General features: G+C 31.7%; 2 protein-coding genes across 4 annotated transcripts; one reads left to right on the top strand and one right to left on the bottom strand.

The window, feature by feature from the left end:
* Positions 1 to 6,042: 6,042 nt before the first annotated feature.
* Positions 6,043 to 11,467, top strand: LOC105156923 (vesicle-associated protein 2-2). Of its 3 annotated transcripts, none has more exons than XM_020692612.2 (9): positions 6,043 to 6,276; positions 6,866 to 6,926; positions 7,545 to 7,615; positions 7,812 to 7,893; positions 8,467 to 8,582; positions 8,704 to 8,937; positions 9,077 to 9,307; positions 9,515 to 9,592; positions 10,975 to 11,467. In XM_020692612.2, exons 1-9 carry the CDS (start codon positions 6,226 to 6,228, stop codon positions 11,086 to 11,088), a joined length of 1,038 nt encoding a protein of 345 aa, XP_020548271.1. In that variant the 5' UTR covers positions 6,043 to 6,225; the 3' UTR covers positions 11,089 to 11,467. The 3 variants fall into 3 exon arrangements, with proteins under 3 accessions (XP_020548271.1, XP_011071490.1, XP_011071489.1); XM_011073188.3 differs by having other exon boundaries at positions 6,045 to 6,276; positions 8,704 to 8,904; XM_011073187.3 differs by having other exon boundaries at positions 6,045 to 6,276; positions 8,704 to 8,964.
* Positions 11,468 to 11,694: 227 nt separating this feature from the next.
* Positions 11,695 to 17,541, bottom strand: LOC105156922 (sodium/hydrogen exchanger 2). Its single transcript, XM_088878551.1, has 15 exons — positions 17,013 to 17,541; positions 16,002 to 16,240; positions 15,751 to 15,869; positions 15,542 to 15,639; positions 14,796 to 14,852; positions 14,596 to 14,642; positions 14,320 to 14,514; positions 14,178 to 14,224; positions 13,818 to 13,884; positions 13,617 to 13,717; positions 13,400 to 13,501; positions 13,118 to 13,256; positions 12,968 to 13,030; positions 12,698 to 12,781; positions 11,695 to 12,492 (listed from the first exon to the last, which is right to left on the bottom strand). The coding sequence occupies exons 2-15, from the start codon at positions 16,170 to 16,172 to the stop codon at positions 12,112 to 12,114; spliced, it is 1,671 nt and encodes a 556-aa protein (XP_088734677.1). The 5' UTR covers positions 16,173 to 16,240; positions 17,013 to 17,541; the 3' UTR covers positions 11,695 to 12,111.
* Positions 17,542 to 18,153: the final 612 nt, after the last annotated feature.

Genomic DNA, 18,153 nt, shown 5'->3' with positions numbered 1-18,153 from the left:
AACATTTACCCTTTTGGATGGATAAAAATGCTCCTCATGCATTGAACAATTATATTATTTTCAATATATTTTAGTATTTTGCAGAATAAAACATCACTAAATTATTTTAATTATTTTTTAATAAGTGAAGTATTTAAATTAAAAATAAAATATAAATTAATATATATATATAGTAGATACACAATAAATATAGTATAACCAACGACCCATATATGCCTCTTAAAAGAAATTGACAAATATATATATGCTTAATCAAAAGTTAAACATTTTTAGGAAAAAAATGAATAAATATATTTTATCATAATTTTTAAAGAAAATATGTTTAAAAAAATTGATATGTAATTATTCATTTTTATCTAAAAAAAATAGTTCATAACTTAATTTTATTATCAAATTAATAAAATATTTTTATAAATTCTTTTTGTGTATTTATTGTACTCATTTATTAGTGAACTTTGAGTCTGAAAGAAAAAATAAAATTTAAATTATTTAACTCACTAATTATATAGATATTTTTTCAATTAATAAAATTTTAATTAAAATTAAAATGAAAAATTATATAACAAAGGGTAAATTCTTTGAACTAAATATATATAATATAATATAATATAAAGACAATATTGCTTAAAAATTTAATTATTGAGTTGTTACATGAAGTATAGTTAAGGGGGAAGTATTTTACTGTATAATATACTTTAAAGCGTAAAAATTATTTATTATTCATGTACAAACGACGTGCCACAATAGCTAGTTAATTTGAAATTATAGTGACATATTTGCAACCTGTTTTAAATAAGTAGAGTAAATTATAATGAGTCTTTTTAAATTTGGTATCATTATAAATATTTTTTTATTATTTAAAAATTATTGATACTCCGTAATATTTCATGAAATTATGTATCTTGGGTGGAGAATTGAAATTGCTAACTTTACCTTTACTATATTTTTTATTTTTTAAAAAAAATTTAAAAAATTATAATAAGAAAAAAAAAATGGACGAAGTGGATGAAAAATTATAAAAAAAAATCCACTTAGTTCAGGAAAAAAATTAAAAAATAAAATTATAATTTATAGTCCATCGAAAGGGCATTTTGATAAGTTCGATAAAAAAATGGATGAAAATCTAATGGGAACTAATGAATTGAGTTAGTTGTTGGACTATTATTAAAATGAGAAAGGTATAACGTTTTAAAAATTAAGGGGTACTTGTAATTATATTAAAGATTGAAAAACTCATTGTAATTTACCAAAATAATTATTTATCAATTTATTATTTAAAATACTTTTTTTTTTAAAAAAAAGAACACTTTTGATCTATAATATTTATGTTTGAACTACTTAATTTAAATAGATTTACGTCAAACTCGTAATATTTTTCTACACACTTTTGTACCCTATTGATAATATTGTAAGAATTAAGGTTTTTTTTCCCAAGCACTTAAATTTAATATTTCTTTTCACTATTCACGTTTGTTTTCGTACATTCACAATTTTAATTACACTTAATTTCACAATAAAAATAGAAATTATTACAAAAAAAAAATCCTAAATTAGAGAAAATAATTTTAAATAAAAATATTAAGATATTAATTATTCATATTCATTATATTTAATAATATATTTTTATAAAATGAGATAAATATCTACGGAAAGTATAGGAAGAAACTTACTTGTAACTAAAATCACTCACATGCATGGCCAAAAGAGTAAAAAATGTTGTGTAGCGTGGGCGCAGCACCTTGTCCCAAGGGTCTTATTATTTCTATCAAAATCACTTTGTATAGGTTCCTTTTGACACTTTTTTCACACGTTTGATTGTACCTTAATTCATAGCGTGGGTTTTTTGTCTCTCTCTGGGTATGCCCGGAGTATACTGTAAATACTTTAGATGAATAAAAATTTACATTCCCCCCCCCCCCAAAAAAGAGTAAAAAACGTGTTTTGCAGCCCCTGGTATTTCACACGCTTTTTCTCTTGCCCCACGGAAGAATCCGAACTCAAATAAAAACGTGGAATTAAAATTTTAAATCCAAAGAATAATACTTTGAAAGTCTAATAAATATTGAAGATGTATTTTCTTTAAATAGAGATTATCAAAATATCTATTTATACTTCGCCTTTAATAATAAGAAAAGTTACAAACGGCTCTCATGAGATTTTTCATAATTATAAATACCTTCTCGTTTTTTGAAAAAATACAAATACCTCAAAAAATTAATAATCGTCTAACAAATATCCCTTATAACAGGCTGTTACTATGGGGTATTTGTTAGACGACCCTTAGGTGTATTTGTATATTTTCAAACAACAAAGAAATATTTGTAATTATGACAAATTTCAGGAAATCCTGTTGTAATATACCCTTAATAATACAAGTTATAAATAATAATGAAATACTAAATTACATTATAACTCTCATTTTTTTGTTTGAAATTTTTGGTTGGGGTGATTTAAAATACCAAAAAAAATATTACAAATAAATTATGTTATTATTCCATATATATATATATAGTTTTGACTATTTAGTACTTTAGCCTAATTTTATCAAGAATTACAACCAAGTGGAATTTCCAATTTGAATAGCAAAAAAATAAAAAAATAAAATAAAAGGATGTCCAATTAATTTTGAATTTTTTTTTTTTATAAATATAATTTCTTACAACGTTTCATACATTCAAATACGAAAGGCTAGTTAAACATATCAATACTTTTAAATATAAATTATATATTATAGATTAATTATATTTACACCCCATCTGAAAATATTCCCCCCAAAGGTTTTAATATCACACTTATACCCTTCGAAAATACTGTATGTTGTTTGTTAACCCAAATAGAAGAGTAGAAATGTCCGTTTTAGCCTCGAATTAATACAATAAAAAAGGCCTGATATTGTGATTTTTAAAAAAAAGACTGTCTTACCACTATAAGAATATGAAATAGTGTTCTGAATAATATATATATATATATATAAATAAATAAAATAGAGAGTATGATTTTAGGGCAATGTATATATATATATATATAGGATGAATAACAATTTATCCCCCTATGATATTGAAAATAAGCATATTACCCCTTTATGAAAAAAATATAACAATTTACCTTCATGTACTTCTTAAAATGAAACAATTTACCTCCCTATATAAGGAGGTAAATTGCTTTATTTTAAAAATTATAGGGGGGGTAAATTGTTGTATTTTAAAAAATACAAATGGGTAAATCGCTATTTATTTTTTTATAAGGAGGTAATTTACTCATTTACGATATCACAAGAAGTTGCTTGCATTTTATATATATATATATATAGGTTTTTAAATATAGGGCTGCCCATAAATATCATTAATGGCAATTTGGAGGAATGGTGGGAGAGGGAGAGAGACGTTAGCCATCACATTCAAACTCAATGCCCTCATAAATTTTCTCACCAAAAATCTCAATTCACCCCAACTAATAAATATGCTCCCAAGTCCCTAATTTATTACCAGATATTGCCTCTTATTGAAATCCAGTCCATCACGTCATTGTTAGAATTTATTTGAATTATTATTGAATTTAAAATTTTATATTTAAATTTTATTTAATTAGTAATATGATTGAACTAAAACAAACTTCAATCGAAACAAATATGAATCGAATTTGAATAATTTGATATATTTTATTATTTTTCGCTAACTGAATCAAAGTTTGAGCACCGCTCTAAAACTTACTGAACAAAAAAAAATTATTTAGTTTGCTAAGTTTAACAAATGAATTTCAAACAAATTTTTATAAATCAATTTCAGTCGAATATCAAGTACTTTGATTTATTTTTCAGGCCTAAGGCCATATTTGGTATTGTTTTCAATTTCAATTTTTAGTTTTAAGTGTAAAATGTGTGTTTTTAATTTTATATAGTGTTTTTTTTTGGGTGAAAATGAGTGTTCGTACAAATTTTAAGTTTGCAAAACTGAATTGCAGGACTAAAAAAATATTGATTAATGAAAATTATATGATATATTTTGTTATTGATATTCCTGAATTCTTGCGATATTGCTTGTTCTTGAGTTTATTTGTAACATTTTAGGTGCTTTCATAAAAAAAGAGCAAGTTGCAAGAAAACATTTTAAATGCAAGAAAATTTAAAAAATGCAGCAAAAAGCATATCAAGAATAACCCATGATCCACAAGTTATTAGAAAATCACCAGATAGAAGATCGACGTCACTTTAACCCGTGTCCCACGGGTTATCAAGAGTCTGTCTAACAGAAAATTGAATCTAATTTTACTCGTAACCCACGGGTTATCAGACATGCGCTATGCCGAAAATTATAGAGTCCCCAACATAATTACTGAGTCAAAGTATTATGTGGGGCAGCTCATTTCTTTGTAATTATGTTTAGAAGTTTGGTAGGAATAGGATTAAGAAAGAAAGATGGAGAATTATATTAAACTTATGACTCTTGAAAACTAATATAAATAGGAGGAAGGGTATAAGGCTAAGGGGTTCTTTTGGCTGCAAATTTACAGAAAAATACGTTTAGTAAAGTTTTAGACTTATTGAATTTATGGATGTCGAGATATCATACTCGAAACATAAAGTAATAATTCAAAACAGTGTATCGTTGAATCAGACCATGTGATTTTAAATTTTACCATTTGATATGATCTAATGGACATAATCTTATATATTTAAATTTGGTATGAATCAATTGCCCGGATCTTAAGATATCGTAATTATTATTTAAATTTTTTATCTCATTATATATAATAAAAATAATTAAATTGTTCAACCATCATCATTATTATTAGATTAATTCATAGGAATCACTAAATTTTGACATAAATCTATAAGTAATAAAATAGATTGCATAATGTATAGTATGTATCTTGATATAAATATAAAACAAAAAAATTGATAAAAAAATCATAAGTGAATTACCTGTCAATTAAAAAAGTATAACACAATACAAATATATATTAAAATATGACATAAAATTTATATGTGTCATATTAAATAATAATTTTAGTTATAAAAATATTATAATTTACTAAGTTGTTGATTAAATTTATTTTTGTATAAAGATTAAATGTATAAATAAAAGTACCATAATTTATTATTATCTAATATAAAATGTATGAAATTGATTAATAATTATAATATTTGATCAATTTTGAGTATAAAATTGATAAAGTATTGAATATGAAATTAAATATATAAAAATTTTAAAAATAAAAATATATATAAAAAATAAAAAAAGCTCGCGAGCGAACAAAGAGGATTGAGCTCGACCTCAAAATCGAGCTTTGCGAGCCGGCTCGACTCATTTGCCACCCCTACCGCCGCATATTTTTGTGAAATAAAAAAAATGCCCTTCAACCGATAAAACAACTATCTTATTTAACTTTTGAAATTTTATATTAATTGATAAATTAGTTTTTTTTCTTTATCTATTCTTTTAATTTTTAATATAATGTATTAATTTTTATATTTTATTGTTATTTATAATATTATTTCTAATATATTTTAAAGTATCTATACTATATAAAAAGAAAAAGATCTTGCATACTTATAAACGATGGTTTGAGACACCGCTGCACCAATTTTCTGTAAAATTAAAAATACCCTTCAACCGATAAAATAAATAATTTATTTAACTTTTCAAATTTTACATTAATTGATAAATTAGTTTCTTTCTTTATTTCTTCTTTATTATTTTTATGTAATGAATTGATTTATATATTTTATTTTTATTTATAATATTATTTCTAACATGTTTTAGAATATGTTAAAAATTTATTCAGTATATGCACGCAGAAACGAAGTGCCATAACAACTAGTATTAGTATAAATATAAATATCTTTTATTGAATGTATTGGGTTGTTTATATAAATTAATAATAAAAATGAAATAGGAGTAGGGGTTTAGATCATAAAATCATATGATTGTGGTACAATGAGTTATTATTATTATTATTATTATTTTTAATCTCCTTTATAATATTTTTGTAAATAAAGTGTAATAATTAATAAGGCATATACGTTGGGGTCCAAATTCCAACGGTCGCTTTCCATTCCATGTTAATGAGAGAGATTTCCACTGCCCAAATCCCCCAAATTTATCGCTCTTTTTCTTCTCTCTCAGTAAAAACAAGTCAACAATTCTTCTTAAAAATTTGCTCCGCTAAGCGTTTTTAGTTTTTCAGATCACTCGCTCGCTTCCTCTCCGGATTTTTCCGCTGCGAATGCCTGTGATTTCGCAATTTGAATTTGATTCTCAAGCATCGTCGCCGCCGGTGAGTTTCTCTCTCTCTCTATATATATATATATATGTGTGTGTGTGTGCAATGGTTTCTGGAGTTCTGTTAATTCGTGCTGCGGTTGTGTTGTACGTCGTGCATAAGCAGTAGTAATCAGTTCTGGCGGTATAGTTTTGATTTTAAATTCTTTGAATCTGATAGTTTTGAGTAGGAGATTTGTTAGCAGTATTCTCGTTTTGGTACGGTTGCAGTTATTGGATTATGATCACTGAAGGCGAAGTAATGAAATTTGTTATGTTAATGTATAGTGGAAGTAGAAGGTTAGAAATTTTTTGGTCGGTTGCCTTCGATTGAGACATTTTATTGATATTCTACGTCAATGGTGAAATGCTTTTCAATTGAAGAAGAAATTTGATAAATAGTGTTGTTTTGTTGTAGGTTTTGTTTACATTAAGTCAATATATTTCGGTATTCCATTTCTTAAATTATGTATATGTAAAGACACATATCTGTCATATTATGAAGAAAATTTGTTAACAACAAACTGCATTTATCAATATGTGCTGAATTTGAAAATTTGCATCTCAGAATCTTTCTTATTTGGTTTTTGGGCCTGCTATTTCAGGTTCAAATAACTACGAATATGCAGCTAGTGGAGATTCAGCCTCGTGAGCTTAAGTTCATAAGTAAGTACATTAAACTGTTGCTTGTACAATTGTGGTAATGTATAGCATTTCCTGCTCTGGTCATGGCCTGTAATTTGTTAATTACCTGCTTGCATACTCTATTCAAATTTGGTCTCAAGAAAGTAATTTTTGATTATTCCATGATATCTTCCTTTATTGACATTCTGAAAGCAAATTCATGTCCTTTCTCGTAGCATGAAAGCTAGAGCACGACCATTTCTCCTTGGTCTTTTGTCCTTCTGAAGGTGATATATATGCACATGTTGGTTGTCTAATTGTGCAATTCTTGAGGAAGTATTTATATATTTGTTTTGCTGAAATTGGCTCCTCCTCAGAATGGAGAGCGGAAAAACTACTTTCTCTGAGTTCGAGTGTGACGGATAGGTTAATCTTTGTACAGTTTAAGTGACATGAATGTTTGCTTTCAAACAACATTTTGTTTCTCTTTCTGCCTGTGTAACTAAGTAACTGCTTTATCACTGCTGCTTATTTTTTGTGATGATTTCTCCCCCCATTATATATGTAATTCATATCTTCATACAATCTTTCTGATTTATTCATTGCTTCTGTTGAGCCTTATAAATGCTGCTTCTCTGACATGCCGTTTTTCTTATGTAGTTGAGGTGAAGAAACAGAGTTCATGTACAGTGCATCTTGCCAATGTCACTGATCAGTATATTGCCTTCAAGGTTAAGTGGGTTGCAGTCTTGTTCTTGTGTAGTATCTTCATGCAAGTTCAATATCTTTCAAAATGATGTATTGTCCAATTATACAATTAGACTGGTTGAAGAAGAATTTTCCATTTCTTCAAGATAGATAGTTTGGATACAACTATTTCTTTTCCAAGGAGAGATTAGTGAAATGGCTATATGTTCGTTGTGCCAGGTAAAGACTACTTCTCCTAAGAAGTACTGCGTGAGACCTAATGTTGGTATAATCAAGCCAAAGTCAACCTACAGTTTCACAGGTATTTTAGTTTGTTCCCTTATTTTTGTTTAAGTCTTAGACCTTTGGTGTTTCCTGGGGGATGGGTTGGAAAACAGCAATCTGGGTACTGTATTTCATGCATCTCAATTATTTCTAGCTACCAATTTAGTAGCTTTAGTGAATTCTTGTGTTATAGTCTGACATGAAGATAATGAACAATTATTGTTGTCAAGCTGAGAGGGAATGCTTTACGATAGAATTGCTGCATGTTATTGGGGAAGCTGCTATAACCAACCATATATAGATGTGAATCTGAATATGATGGTTACCACTATGTCAACAACGAGGGAAGTGCAATACAGTGCTACTTTAGAGGTTTACTATCATATTTATTTTGCTGCTGACGATTCGTTACGTTATACTCTACCATAAAATTTTCTTGGTTGCCTAAAAATTTTTGTACTTGAGCAACATTTTCTATGCATCCTCCTCTTCAACCCTTTAGCACTAGATTTAGAAATAGCCATTATTCGGCGTAGTTTTGCTTCTTCACTGACTATATTGTATAATAGTTTTATTCTTAAAAGAGTGTCGACATGGAATTCTGATGCAGTTACCATGCAAGCACAAAAGTCTGCCCCCTCTGAGATGCTATGCAAGGATAAATTCCTGATTCAGAGTACAGTGGTACCATTTGGCACAACCGAAGAGGAGATTACACCTGTCATGGTGCGATTGACGCTACCACGTATTCTGGATAGTTATCTGTTGTTTATCATTGTCTTTTACCTTGTCAAACTGTTAACGATAAGTAATAGGTTGTGATTAGTGTTCTTTTTTCCTTTGGCAGTTTGTAAGAGAAGGTGAAAAATATATTGAAGAGACCAAGCTCCGGGTTGTTCTTACTAGTGCATCCAATTCTCCAGTGTCGCCAGTAGATGGAGCTCCAAAGCAAGAAGCATCCTATGATGAGGCCCTATCGCCGAAAGAACCCAATTCACCTGTTTTGTTGCCTGTTAATGGACTTTCAAAACAAGAACGATCTTGTGAGGTGCCAATTCCTGAAGATAAATTGCATAATAGGGTGGAAAATCATTCCCCTCCTGATATGGTTTGAGAACATCATTTTTCTTTGACATTCATTAATAGATGAACATCATTTTACTCATTTCCCTGCTGATATGTTTAGAGAACACCATTTTACAACCTACCTTTTGGTGCAGCAACTCATGAAAGAAGAGGCAAACAAAAATGTTACCAACATGGAAGAAAGTAGTCTACTAGAGGCCACAGAAAGATTGGGACCCCATCCTGCCAAGGCTGAGGAGTTTTACCCTCGCAAGGATAAGGGATCGAAGGGAGTGAAACATGTTGAAGAAGCAAAGTTGAAGCTTGTTACAGATATTGAGGAATTGAAATCAAAGATTAGTGCCATGGATTCCAAGTTCATTGAGGTTAGTTTTCCATTTCATGATGTCAGAATCTGAAACCAAAACATACTTTTAAGCTTGATACAGCTCATTCCTATGAAGTAGAGGAATTCTTGTGTCTGTACTACTGAATTCAAGCTTTATATTGTAAGTTTGAGTGATTAATGCTCAACTGATGCATCATCCCAATGGAATTACTAAAAACACAAACAAATTCCGGCTTTCTTACAGGCGAAGCACACCATCGCGAAGCTAAACGAAGAAAAGAGCCACACAATTCAAGAGAGCGAAAAGCTAAAGCAAGAATTGGTTAGTGAATACTAATTCTTTTCTCTTACCTTTCCATTTCTCGAATATGATAACTATCTTATTATATAGCTCCAAAATTCTCGTAATGGTTGAAAAGACAAGTGATGTAGAGACTATAGTGAAGGTTTTCAGGCCTGTAAATGGGTAAGTGCCCATACCCAAAAATAAAAAATCCATGGACATACCCATATTCATACCCTATGCAATAGGTAGAAGCACTGGCCTACCCTAAAATTGATGAAATTAAATGAGTGGGTATGGATAGCGTCCTTAAAATATCCATGGGTGTGAGTAAGGTTTTAATACCCTAAAATACTCATGGGTGTATATCTAATACCTTAAAATCTCTATTTACCCACGTTAACTTAAAATAATTAAATTTGTAGATTTTTAGTAAATCAATTATCTAGGTTTACTTAGTACCAAAAAATTCTTAAATTTTGTATAATTATTTTGTATTACTTGTATTTTTTACTTATTGATACTTTAGCCAATTTGCCAAATCTTTTCATCTTTGTTTGCTTGGTACCTTCAAATTTACTTTTTGATAAAATTAATTATAACTTACTTTGACAATTTAGAAAATGAAAATATACAAACAAAATTTGGATTAATTAATCTTGATTAATATAGAATACACAAAAAAATAGTTTAAACAGAAGTTGTGAAAAATATCATCAAATCAAAGGCGAACGTAAATTCAACTTAATAGAAAATGTAACTGAAATTAAATATTTTTTTCATACTCTTTCATTCATTTTACTAGTTCTTGATTTTTCATACTTATGCTTAACTTATCTTGATTTTGTGATTAATTAATATTGATCCGCAGTCTGTACAGAATTAAAATCATTATATAAATCATAATGACAGTTAATTCACACTATCGAATAATTAAAATTTTTATTTTATCAATTGGGAGCTCATGAAATGGTATTAATAACTTAATTCAGTAACTTATTTTGCAATGTCATTGCAGAAAACACATAAGAATTGCTTAGCTCATTTTTTTTAAAAAAATATTGTTTGATTTCGATGTAAATTTCAAATTTTAATTTTTGAAATGTATTATAAAAAGAAAAAAAAGAATAAAGAAAAGAACACAAAAACTAACATAAGAGCCAGACCTTAACCCGACCTTCTTGGGCATAACTTGGGTAAGACTCAATAGGTCTTTTTCGGGTAGGGCATGAAGAAAATCATCATTAGTATTTATGAGTAGGGTAATACCGCCCATTAACAAGTCCAACGGTTATCTTTGCTGTTTCTCTCATGGAAACGGAAGGTATTTATATGCACTTAAAACCAATACTGTTCCTCTGCATGGTCGCGCTGCGCTGATTGAAAAAGATTAAGAGGTCCTTCTTTATGTACATGTACAGGCAGTGTTAAGGAGAAGAAGTGGTCCTAGAAAAGTTCGGGTTGGCTTTCCCCCACTGTTCGTCTGCATGGTCGCGCTGATTGCCCTGATGATTGGATTCTCATTTCGAGCTTAATGCATCATGCAGTGTGTGTACGGGAAATTCTAATTCAAATCGAGTTTAGTCGAACCTGAAGCAATTATAGGACCATTACAATACATTTGTCGTGTAATTGATGTATAATTCAGGAAGGATAATCAATCACATAACAAGTATTGATCATACTTGATTTGTGATTAATTTGGTTCGACTAAACTTGATTTGAATAAAATTTTTCGCATCTGTTTAGAAACAAGTCACATATACAGGGGCGCCTGTTTAGAAACATGTGAGATATACAGGGGCGGATGTAGTGGTTGTTTAAATACGAGATCTTAGTACAATCTCTCAGACATGAATGTAAAAAAGAATTCATCTTATTGAATAATCTAAGAAAAATAAACTTGTCTCTGGATTTTGTGCTTTTATTATAGCCGAGAAGCATCTAATTTTTCAAAGGGATAATTATTTGATTTACATGAAAAAGTCTTTACATTATTACCCACTTGAGCATACATATGCCACAATAATAATAAATTACGGATATGTTATAGTCTTCGAGATGTGATGGCCTTCCCCTGAATAAAGCATGCGTAGGGATAGTGATGACCAATTTCAAGAAAATAGAAGGAAGACAGACAGTTGATGAAACTACAACTGCATTTGATAACTAATATGTTAAAAGTTATATATAACTTACAATCCGCAACCCAAACATTTAATTACATCATGCCTATACATCAAGATGTAAATTGGGAAACAAAAACCATATACACAGAAACTTACCACAAACAAACTATACACCGATTGGGTGTTTCCGCAAAAGAACCTAGTCATGGGGAGGAAAAACCTCTCGGAGCTCCCTCTTTGGGTCGTACTGCTCAACACATAATATGGCTGTAGTTGAAATCAGTATCGTAAAAATCAAACAAATTCCTCGCGTCCTACACTATTCTAGATGCCCCCGTCATCCCACACAATGAAGAAAAACGAAACCAATAAGTTCAATTGTACCACAAAAGCGCAAAACCAATACATTAGAGCAATACATACATACCCTCAGTACTTGTTTTCTCCTTGCCAGTAATTCACGTTTTCCTCGGTTGGAGAGCCAGGTACGTAGGGTGCGAACCCACGGCCACCGAAAACGGGACGCATGAAGGCATCGTCGAATTTTCTCCAATAGTAGTGGACCGTACGGGTAGGGGTAGTCAATAGCATCCGTAACCTGCTAGGACGCACTCCCCCCTGGCCACTTCCATGAGCGTCTGAACCCAGTCCATTTCCACCGAAAAGCTCGCCTTCAGAATCCATACTCTCGCCAAGAAGTGGGACATTGAAGGACTTGGGAGTGAGTGGCTCGGAAGACATCATTCTGCTAAGTTGTTTGGATGAGGGCATCAACAACCTCACTAGAGGTTTCGTCATCAAGCCAAATACCTGCATCAAGACGCGATTATGCAAATATCCTTTTAAATGTACACAAGTGTAAACACTTGCACAATTCGACCATGGGAGTGAACAAAAAGGGAAAAGGAAAAACAAAATGTTGAGGATGGAATTTTAAAGAGTATTCATTCTTCTATGCCTATTCCTCGTGCTAGCTAGCAGAATGATGTGTTTGCAGGAGTTTAAAATGTCTTACCACAGTGCTGAACAGAACAACTGTAATGGTACTGGTAATCAAGATAGCATTCCCACGTAACTGGGTGTGACCTGCCCTGGTGAACTGCAGAGCAAAACAAACGATTCAGATTAATCCTACACGTTACTCTTCGGAATGTATAACCATCAAATGTCCAAACTTTCCCTTAATTCACACTGAACAGGCAATATAACAGTATTTTGTTCTGTAAATTTTTGTGGCAGAATACAGCATAACTATTGTAATTGAAGAAGACAGCTCAAAAGTTACCTGGTTGTAAGCAAGGGCCATTGAAACAGCGCCCCGCATGAGACCAGCCCACCATATAGTAATCTGCAAATTGTTAATCGGCAAAATTATTGGATAGGCGGAGCACATAAAGCTGTTGTATGATTGAAATACAGATTCTAGTACTCGTACTTGCTTCTTGAAGTCAATTTTGTCATAAGGAGACTTCTTGGTCAAGTTAGACAGAAATGACAAGGGGAAAACGAAGGCTGCTCTTCCAACCAAAACCAGACCCAGTAGAGTTGCACTGACAGAAATTGAGGTTTTTGGGCTGAAATATGAAAGATAACTTAAGCTAAGACATCTCCAAGCAAATAATATGCAAAACTCCAAGTTAATTGTATAGTTAAGGAAAATATCGAGATAATTGCCATTCATCAATGTGTATATACACACACAGACACATTCCCAAACCTGTCACTGACGACTTTCCACTTCTCCATGTCTAGAGCATCCATGCCAACATAAAGAAATATGAATGTCTCAGCAACAAATGACAATGTTGCGAAGGTATGCCTGCATTACGGTTGAAGATAATAACTCAATAAGAAATATAAACAAATAAAGGGAAAGAGAAGCAGCAGAGGCATCAATCCGATTGAATATCCTTAAATCTTAAGGTAATTCATACTTAGTGGTAATTCTTGAGTTCTCTGTGATATTATGCCAGGTGTAGTGTGACATCACAATCCCACAGAAGAAAACGGTGAGGATACCGCTTAAATAGAATAACTGCATGAGACATCTCAGTTAAGAATGAAAGTTCCTCCTAAACTCAATATCTATCACCAAAAGAGTTCAAAGAACTCTGTATAGGTTGTCAGGAACTTACTTCCGCCAACATGTATGAAAGGTAAGCCAAGAGCATCATGATAGCAACCTCACGATCAGTAGAGTGCCTGCAGTTGACCAGGGTATCAGTAAAAGAACCAAAGATATCATGCACTGGCTGCCATTCTTAACATATAAATTTTCTTTTAATATCAAATCAACCCAGTAAAAGATTAACAGAAAAGAGTCTGCAGAATTTCATTGTTTCACAGCGTGGTTCTTGGCAACACAGCAAAACCAGTTTCCGAGTATGATCTCTTAGAAATCTTGAGCAAAATCACTTCTCTTGTGAAATACTAATTCAATCTTAAACATGATCTCTATAGGAAACATAACACATAATAGATATTGTAAAACAAACCTTCCAAAATATAGCTTCTTTATGACATAGGCACTAAGCAGCCCAGCCTGCATGGAAGACAGATGTTCACTATTATGTAACTAAGAGTACTGTAGAAGTTCAAGCATTTCTCGGAGAGAAAGAAAGAGGAGCCATGACTCACTACAACTCCCAACGCAGTGCTTGTGATAAACAAATAAAAGAAGTTTCCAATTAGCTGCAAAGCAATCCCTGTATTGATATGAGAGAGGTCAAAATCCTGGACCGCATTGAAAAGCACCACCGATGTTGCATCATTTACAACGCCTTCTCCAAATACTAGACTGTAGAGTAATGGTGTCTCATCTTGACTTAACACCTGCAGATTTCTAAATATTTGCATCAGGTCATAAAGAGGTTTCTCAGTAAGGGTTTAATGGTAAAAGGCTGCAAAATGCACCTGCAATGTGCAGACAGAATCTGTTGCAGCAAAAATAGCTCCAATTGCTGGAAGAAAAGGAAGTGATGTTAGAACTATAAACAAATAAAAGTACTGCAGTACCATAATGTGAATTTTGTGAGAGCTGTAAAAAGCAAGTGCCATTAGAGGCAGGGGTAATACAATGCTATAATGTGCATGTTTGAGAGATAGGGAGTTACCAAGAAAATCTCCAATAGCAAGATCGATATCCATTTTTCCAAAGAAGGCAATAGCACCTGCCACAACAATTAGAAGTTTTACGTACCAATAGACTCATTTACATAATTACATTCCTACAGATGAACAAATGAGGAAGAAAATGGATTTCCAATCTATTGTGTAATCCAGATTGTTGCCAACACTACTATTCTTATTCTGCAATTTTTAGTCCTCCTAATCTCCAGCCATTTCAAATGTTTCCTCGCAAACATAGGATAATATCACTCAAGACAAAGTAAATACTCATGCATGTTTTCTACCAACAATAGTTTTACTAGGTGATGATAATATGATATTGAGATGTTCCAATTCTGAGGTTGCAACATGAGTGTAGATCAATAGTGATCCAAAAACTATACATCAAGTCAATATCTTCCATCATGCTCTCAAGAGAAGCAACTTCTCTTCCAGTTTTAAACTGCGAGCGACTGACAATAACCACAGGCAAGTATGAGCTTCAGTTTAAAATCTTCGCTTTGTTGCGTTCTAAACTCCACTTTACATGGAAGACCATGCATGAACCAACTCAATGAGAGTCTCTTTTCGCAGTGAACGGATTCAGTTCAAACCAGAAAGATCGAAATAAGCAGGTGAAAAATAGAGAACAAGGGAGTGAGACCAGTGAAAGTCAAGAGGCAACAATTTCCTTACTTGACGCAATGGATATTCATAAATTAGATGGAATAAACAAGGGAGAATGCCATACCCAATGATATGATGATGAAGGATATCAATGTACCAAGTGCTCCAAACATCATTATAGTTATGAAATTGCGAAAGAATTGTTTCTTTTTCACCTGGAACCTGATTAATAGATTGGGCCATGAGAATAGAACTCAAGATCACCATATACCAAAGCTATAAAACAAGCTTGTGTACCAAATGAGAAGATATAGTAGAAAATACTTGAATTACCCAGCATTAAAAATAATTGGAGGAAGCAGATAAATGAAGAAAAGATCCTCGCTGAACAGCATAAGATGTGAGCTTTTGCCTCCACTTACAAGTAGAATGAAAACTCCAGTGCCTAGACCCTGTCATTAAAATTAGTTATAATCACTCAAATGCATAAAAAACACCCAAAGAGATTAAAATACACCAATCTAAATCACAAATGATCACCAGCAAAGGCACAGAGCATATTGTATAGAGCATTTCATACTTACAATTATAAGGGCGATGATTGATTCGTTCATCCAACGGTTTTCCTCCAATAGATGACCAATCACAATACACGTACACAAGAGCGTGACAAATAAGGTAATTGAGACCACCGAAGCATGGTCAGAAGTTGCCAGTTTCACAGGGTCTATGATAGTTCCGGATTCAAACCCCATTTTCTCTGAAGTTCAAATTCACCAGAAACTATTTGAAAGTCAGCAGGTCTCTAAGATGCCCCGAAATTCTGGATGCAAAGATCCAACAACAAATCCAAGTCAGCTCTAATGTAACATATTACCTACAATAAGAACTAAAGTACACCTTTTGTCATTAGTTACTATATCAAACATGACCTCCAACTGAAAATGCATCCATTTCCACATATGTGCAGTATACCAGATTACACACAGCATGTAGTAACTAGATCTATACATGCTCAACAATTAAAGCTTTCTGCATAATTACTTCATAGATGCGTGCACATGTAATGAAAATTACCTGCTGGATTCAACAAAACTACATCAACCTTTGTTCACATGCATTTAATATGTCAAATAAGCCAATCGAAGTTCCAAACCTTCTTGAGATCATATTCACAAGGATGTCTCCAGAATACGAGAGGCTTTACACATGCAGTTTATCAGTGAACATTATCTCTCTGTTCTTTTGAAAATTTCACATTATAGAACGTTCAAACTACAGTATATATATTTTCTAAACAAAATTGTGATGTCATCTAATTAATTATTTAAATAAATTAAACGAACCATTCACAATTGCATTTGAAAGAAATATTCAGCACCGACAGGACATTTACTTCTGAATAGACGGGATTATCCTATAGCACATGCACACAGAGAAATATAGAAAAAACCACCACCAAAGATCAATACTTCTACATATACACGTCGTTAAATCCAAAATCGACCGGACGCGGCTGCATGATTGCATTAATGATCGAAAGAACACCATACAAATAGAACTTTAACTACTTTTTAAAGGCAACGCAAAATTACCTGCGGAGTTCGAGAAAAACACATCAGATTCGAACTCCGAACACTCTCCGCACGCGATCTCAGACTACAAACTCCAAATGCAAACTAAAATCAGAACAAAAACAACTCTCTCCCGTACAGGAAAAGCACTCTTCCCCCAAAATACTCGTCGAACGACAAATCCAAGCCAAGCAGCTCAATAGCGCAGAGAACCGGAACTGCTACCAAACACGGACACGAATCCTTGCTTTTTTTCTCCAACTTGCGCAGTAAACCGAGCAGAATTCAGAAAATCCTAGTCAAAATAAATAATTTGCTTTTTCTCACAAATACAGAGAGGAAATTGCAGATTTCCAGATGAGTTATACAAATAAATCACGGATTCTGTGTCCGCTTAGAAAAGTTTCCTAAAATAATCTTCTGCATTAACGCTCCCAACCGAAAAAAAATGTTCTAGAGAGAGAGAGAGAGAGACAATGCGCAAGTGCGTGTGGTGTGTGAAAGAGAGGGAAATCGAGAGAGAAATGGAGGAGGGTCCGTCCAAGGAAGGAAATAGATATATATACGTACAGCTCCTGCGACTGAAAATGACCCAACTCCGGATTTTCCTATACAAATTTCCACAAAAAAAAAAAAAAGAAAAAAGAAACAAAAGGAAAGAATGATTATTGACCGTTGGTGGAGCCGATCGGTGCTGCTGTGGATGATCTCAACCATGAAATTTCCCTTAAAAGGGATTTCAATTTATATATATAAATATATTTATTTTCAATTTCAATATTAGGAGTTGAAAAGCCATTTTTAGATATTGGACAGTTGCAACTAATTTAGGTATATTTATTTTTTTTAATTGTGAAATATGTCTTAAGTAATTATTATATATAGTTTCCTTTTTTTTTGGGCTGGAGAAATTAGAATAATTCTTTTTGGGTATTATTATTAAATTTAAAGGAATTCGTAATTTTAGAATTATTATCTAAAATTTCGTTTTTTTAAGATATTGGAGTACTGGAATTAATTTAGTTATATTACATTTATAAATTAAATATATATGAAAAAAATGAGTAAATAATTCATTGACAATATTCACACACATATATATATATATTCTTATCTATATTATATACTTAATGATCGATGCATATTCAGTTCTATATGATTT

This window comes from Sesamum indicum, linkage group LG3 (assembly GCF_026168435.1).
Source record: "Sesamum indicum cultivar Baizhima isolate 11 linkage group LG3, ASM2616843v1, whole genome shotgun sequence".
Lineage (NCBI taxonomy): Eukaryota > Viridiplantae > Streptophyta > Magnoliopsida > Lamiales > Pedaliaceae > Sesamum > Sesamum indicum.
Note: the sequence above shows the minus strand (reverse complement) of the source record. Positions and strands in the feature narration are given on the sequence as shown.

Bases quoted from the DNA above. Each gene is read 5' to 3' on its own strand.
- LOC105156923 (XM_011073187.3), top strand. From the start codon at position 6,226: ATGCCTGTGATTTCGCAATTTGAATTTGATTCTCAAGCATCGTCGCCG. The intron at 7,616-7,811 runs GTTAAGTGGGTT...TCGTTGTGCCAG, and splicing joins ATCAGTATATTGCCTTCAAG to GTAAAGACTACTTCTCCTAA. The intron at 8,965-9,076 runs GTTTGAGAACAT...CTTTTGGTGCAG, and splicing joins ATCATTCCCCTCCTGATATG to CAACTCATGAAAGAAGAGGC.
- LOC105156922 (XM_088878551.1), bottom strand. From the start codon at position 16,172: ATGGGGTTTGAATCCGGAACTATCATAGACCCTGTGAAACTGGCAACT. The intron at 14,515-14,595 runs GTGCATTTTGCA...AGAAATCTGCAG, and splicing joins ATTCTGTCTGCACATTGCAG to GTGTTAAGTCAAGATGAGAC. The intron at 13,885-14,177 runs GTTTGTTTTACA...GGTCAACTGCAG, and splicing joins AAGAAGCTATATTTTGGAAG to GCACTCTACTGATCGTGAGG.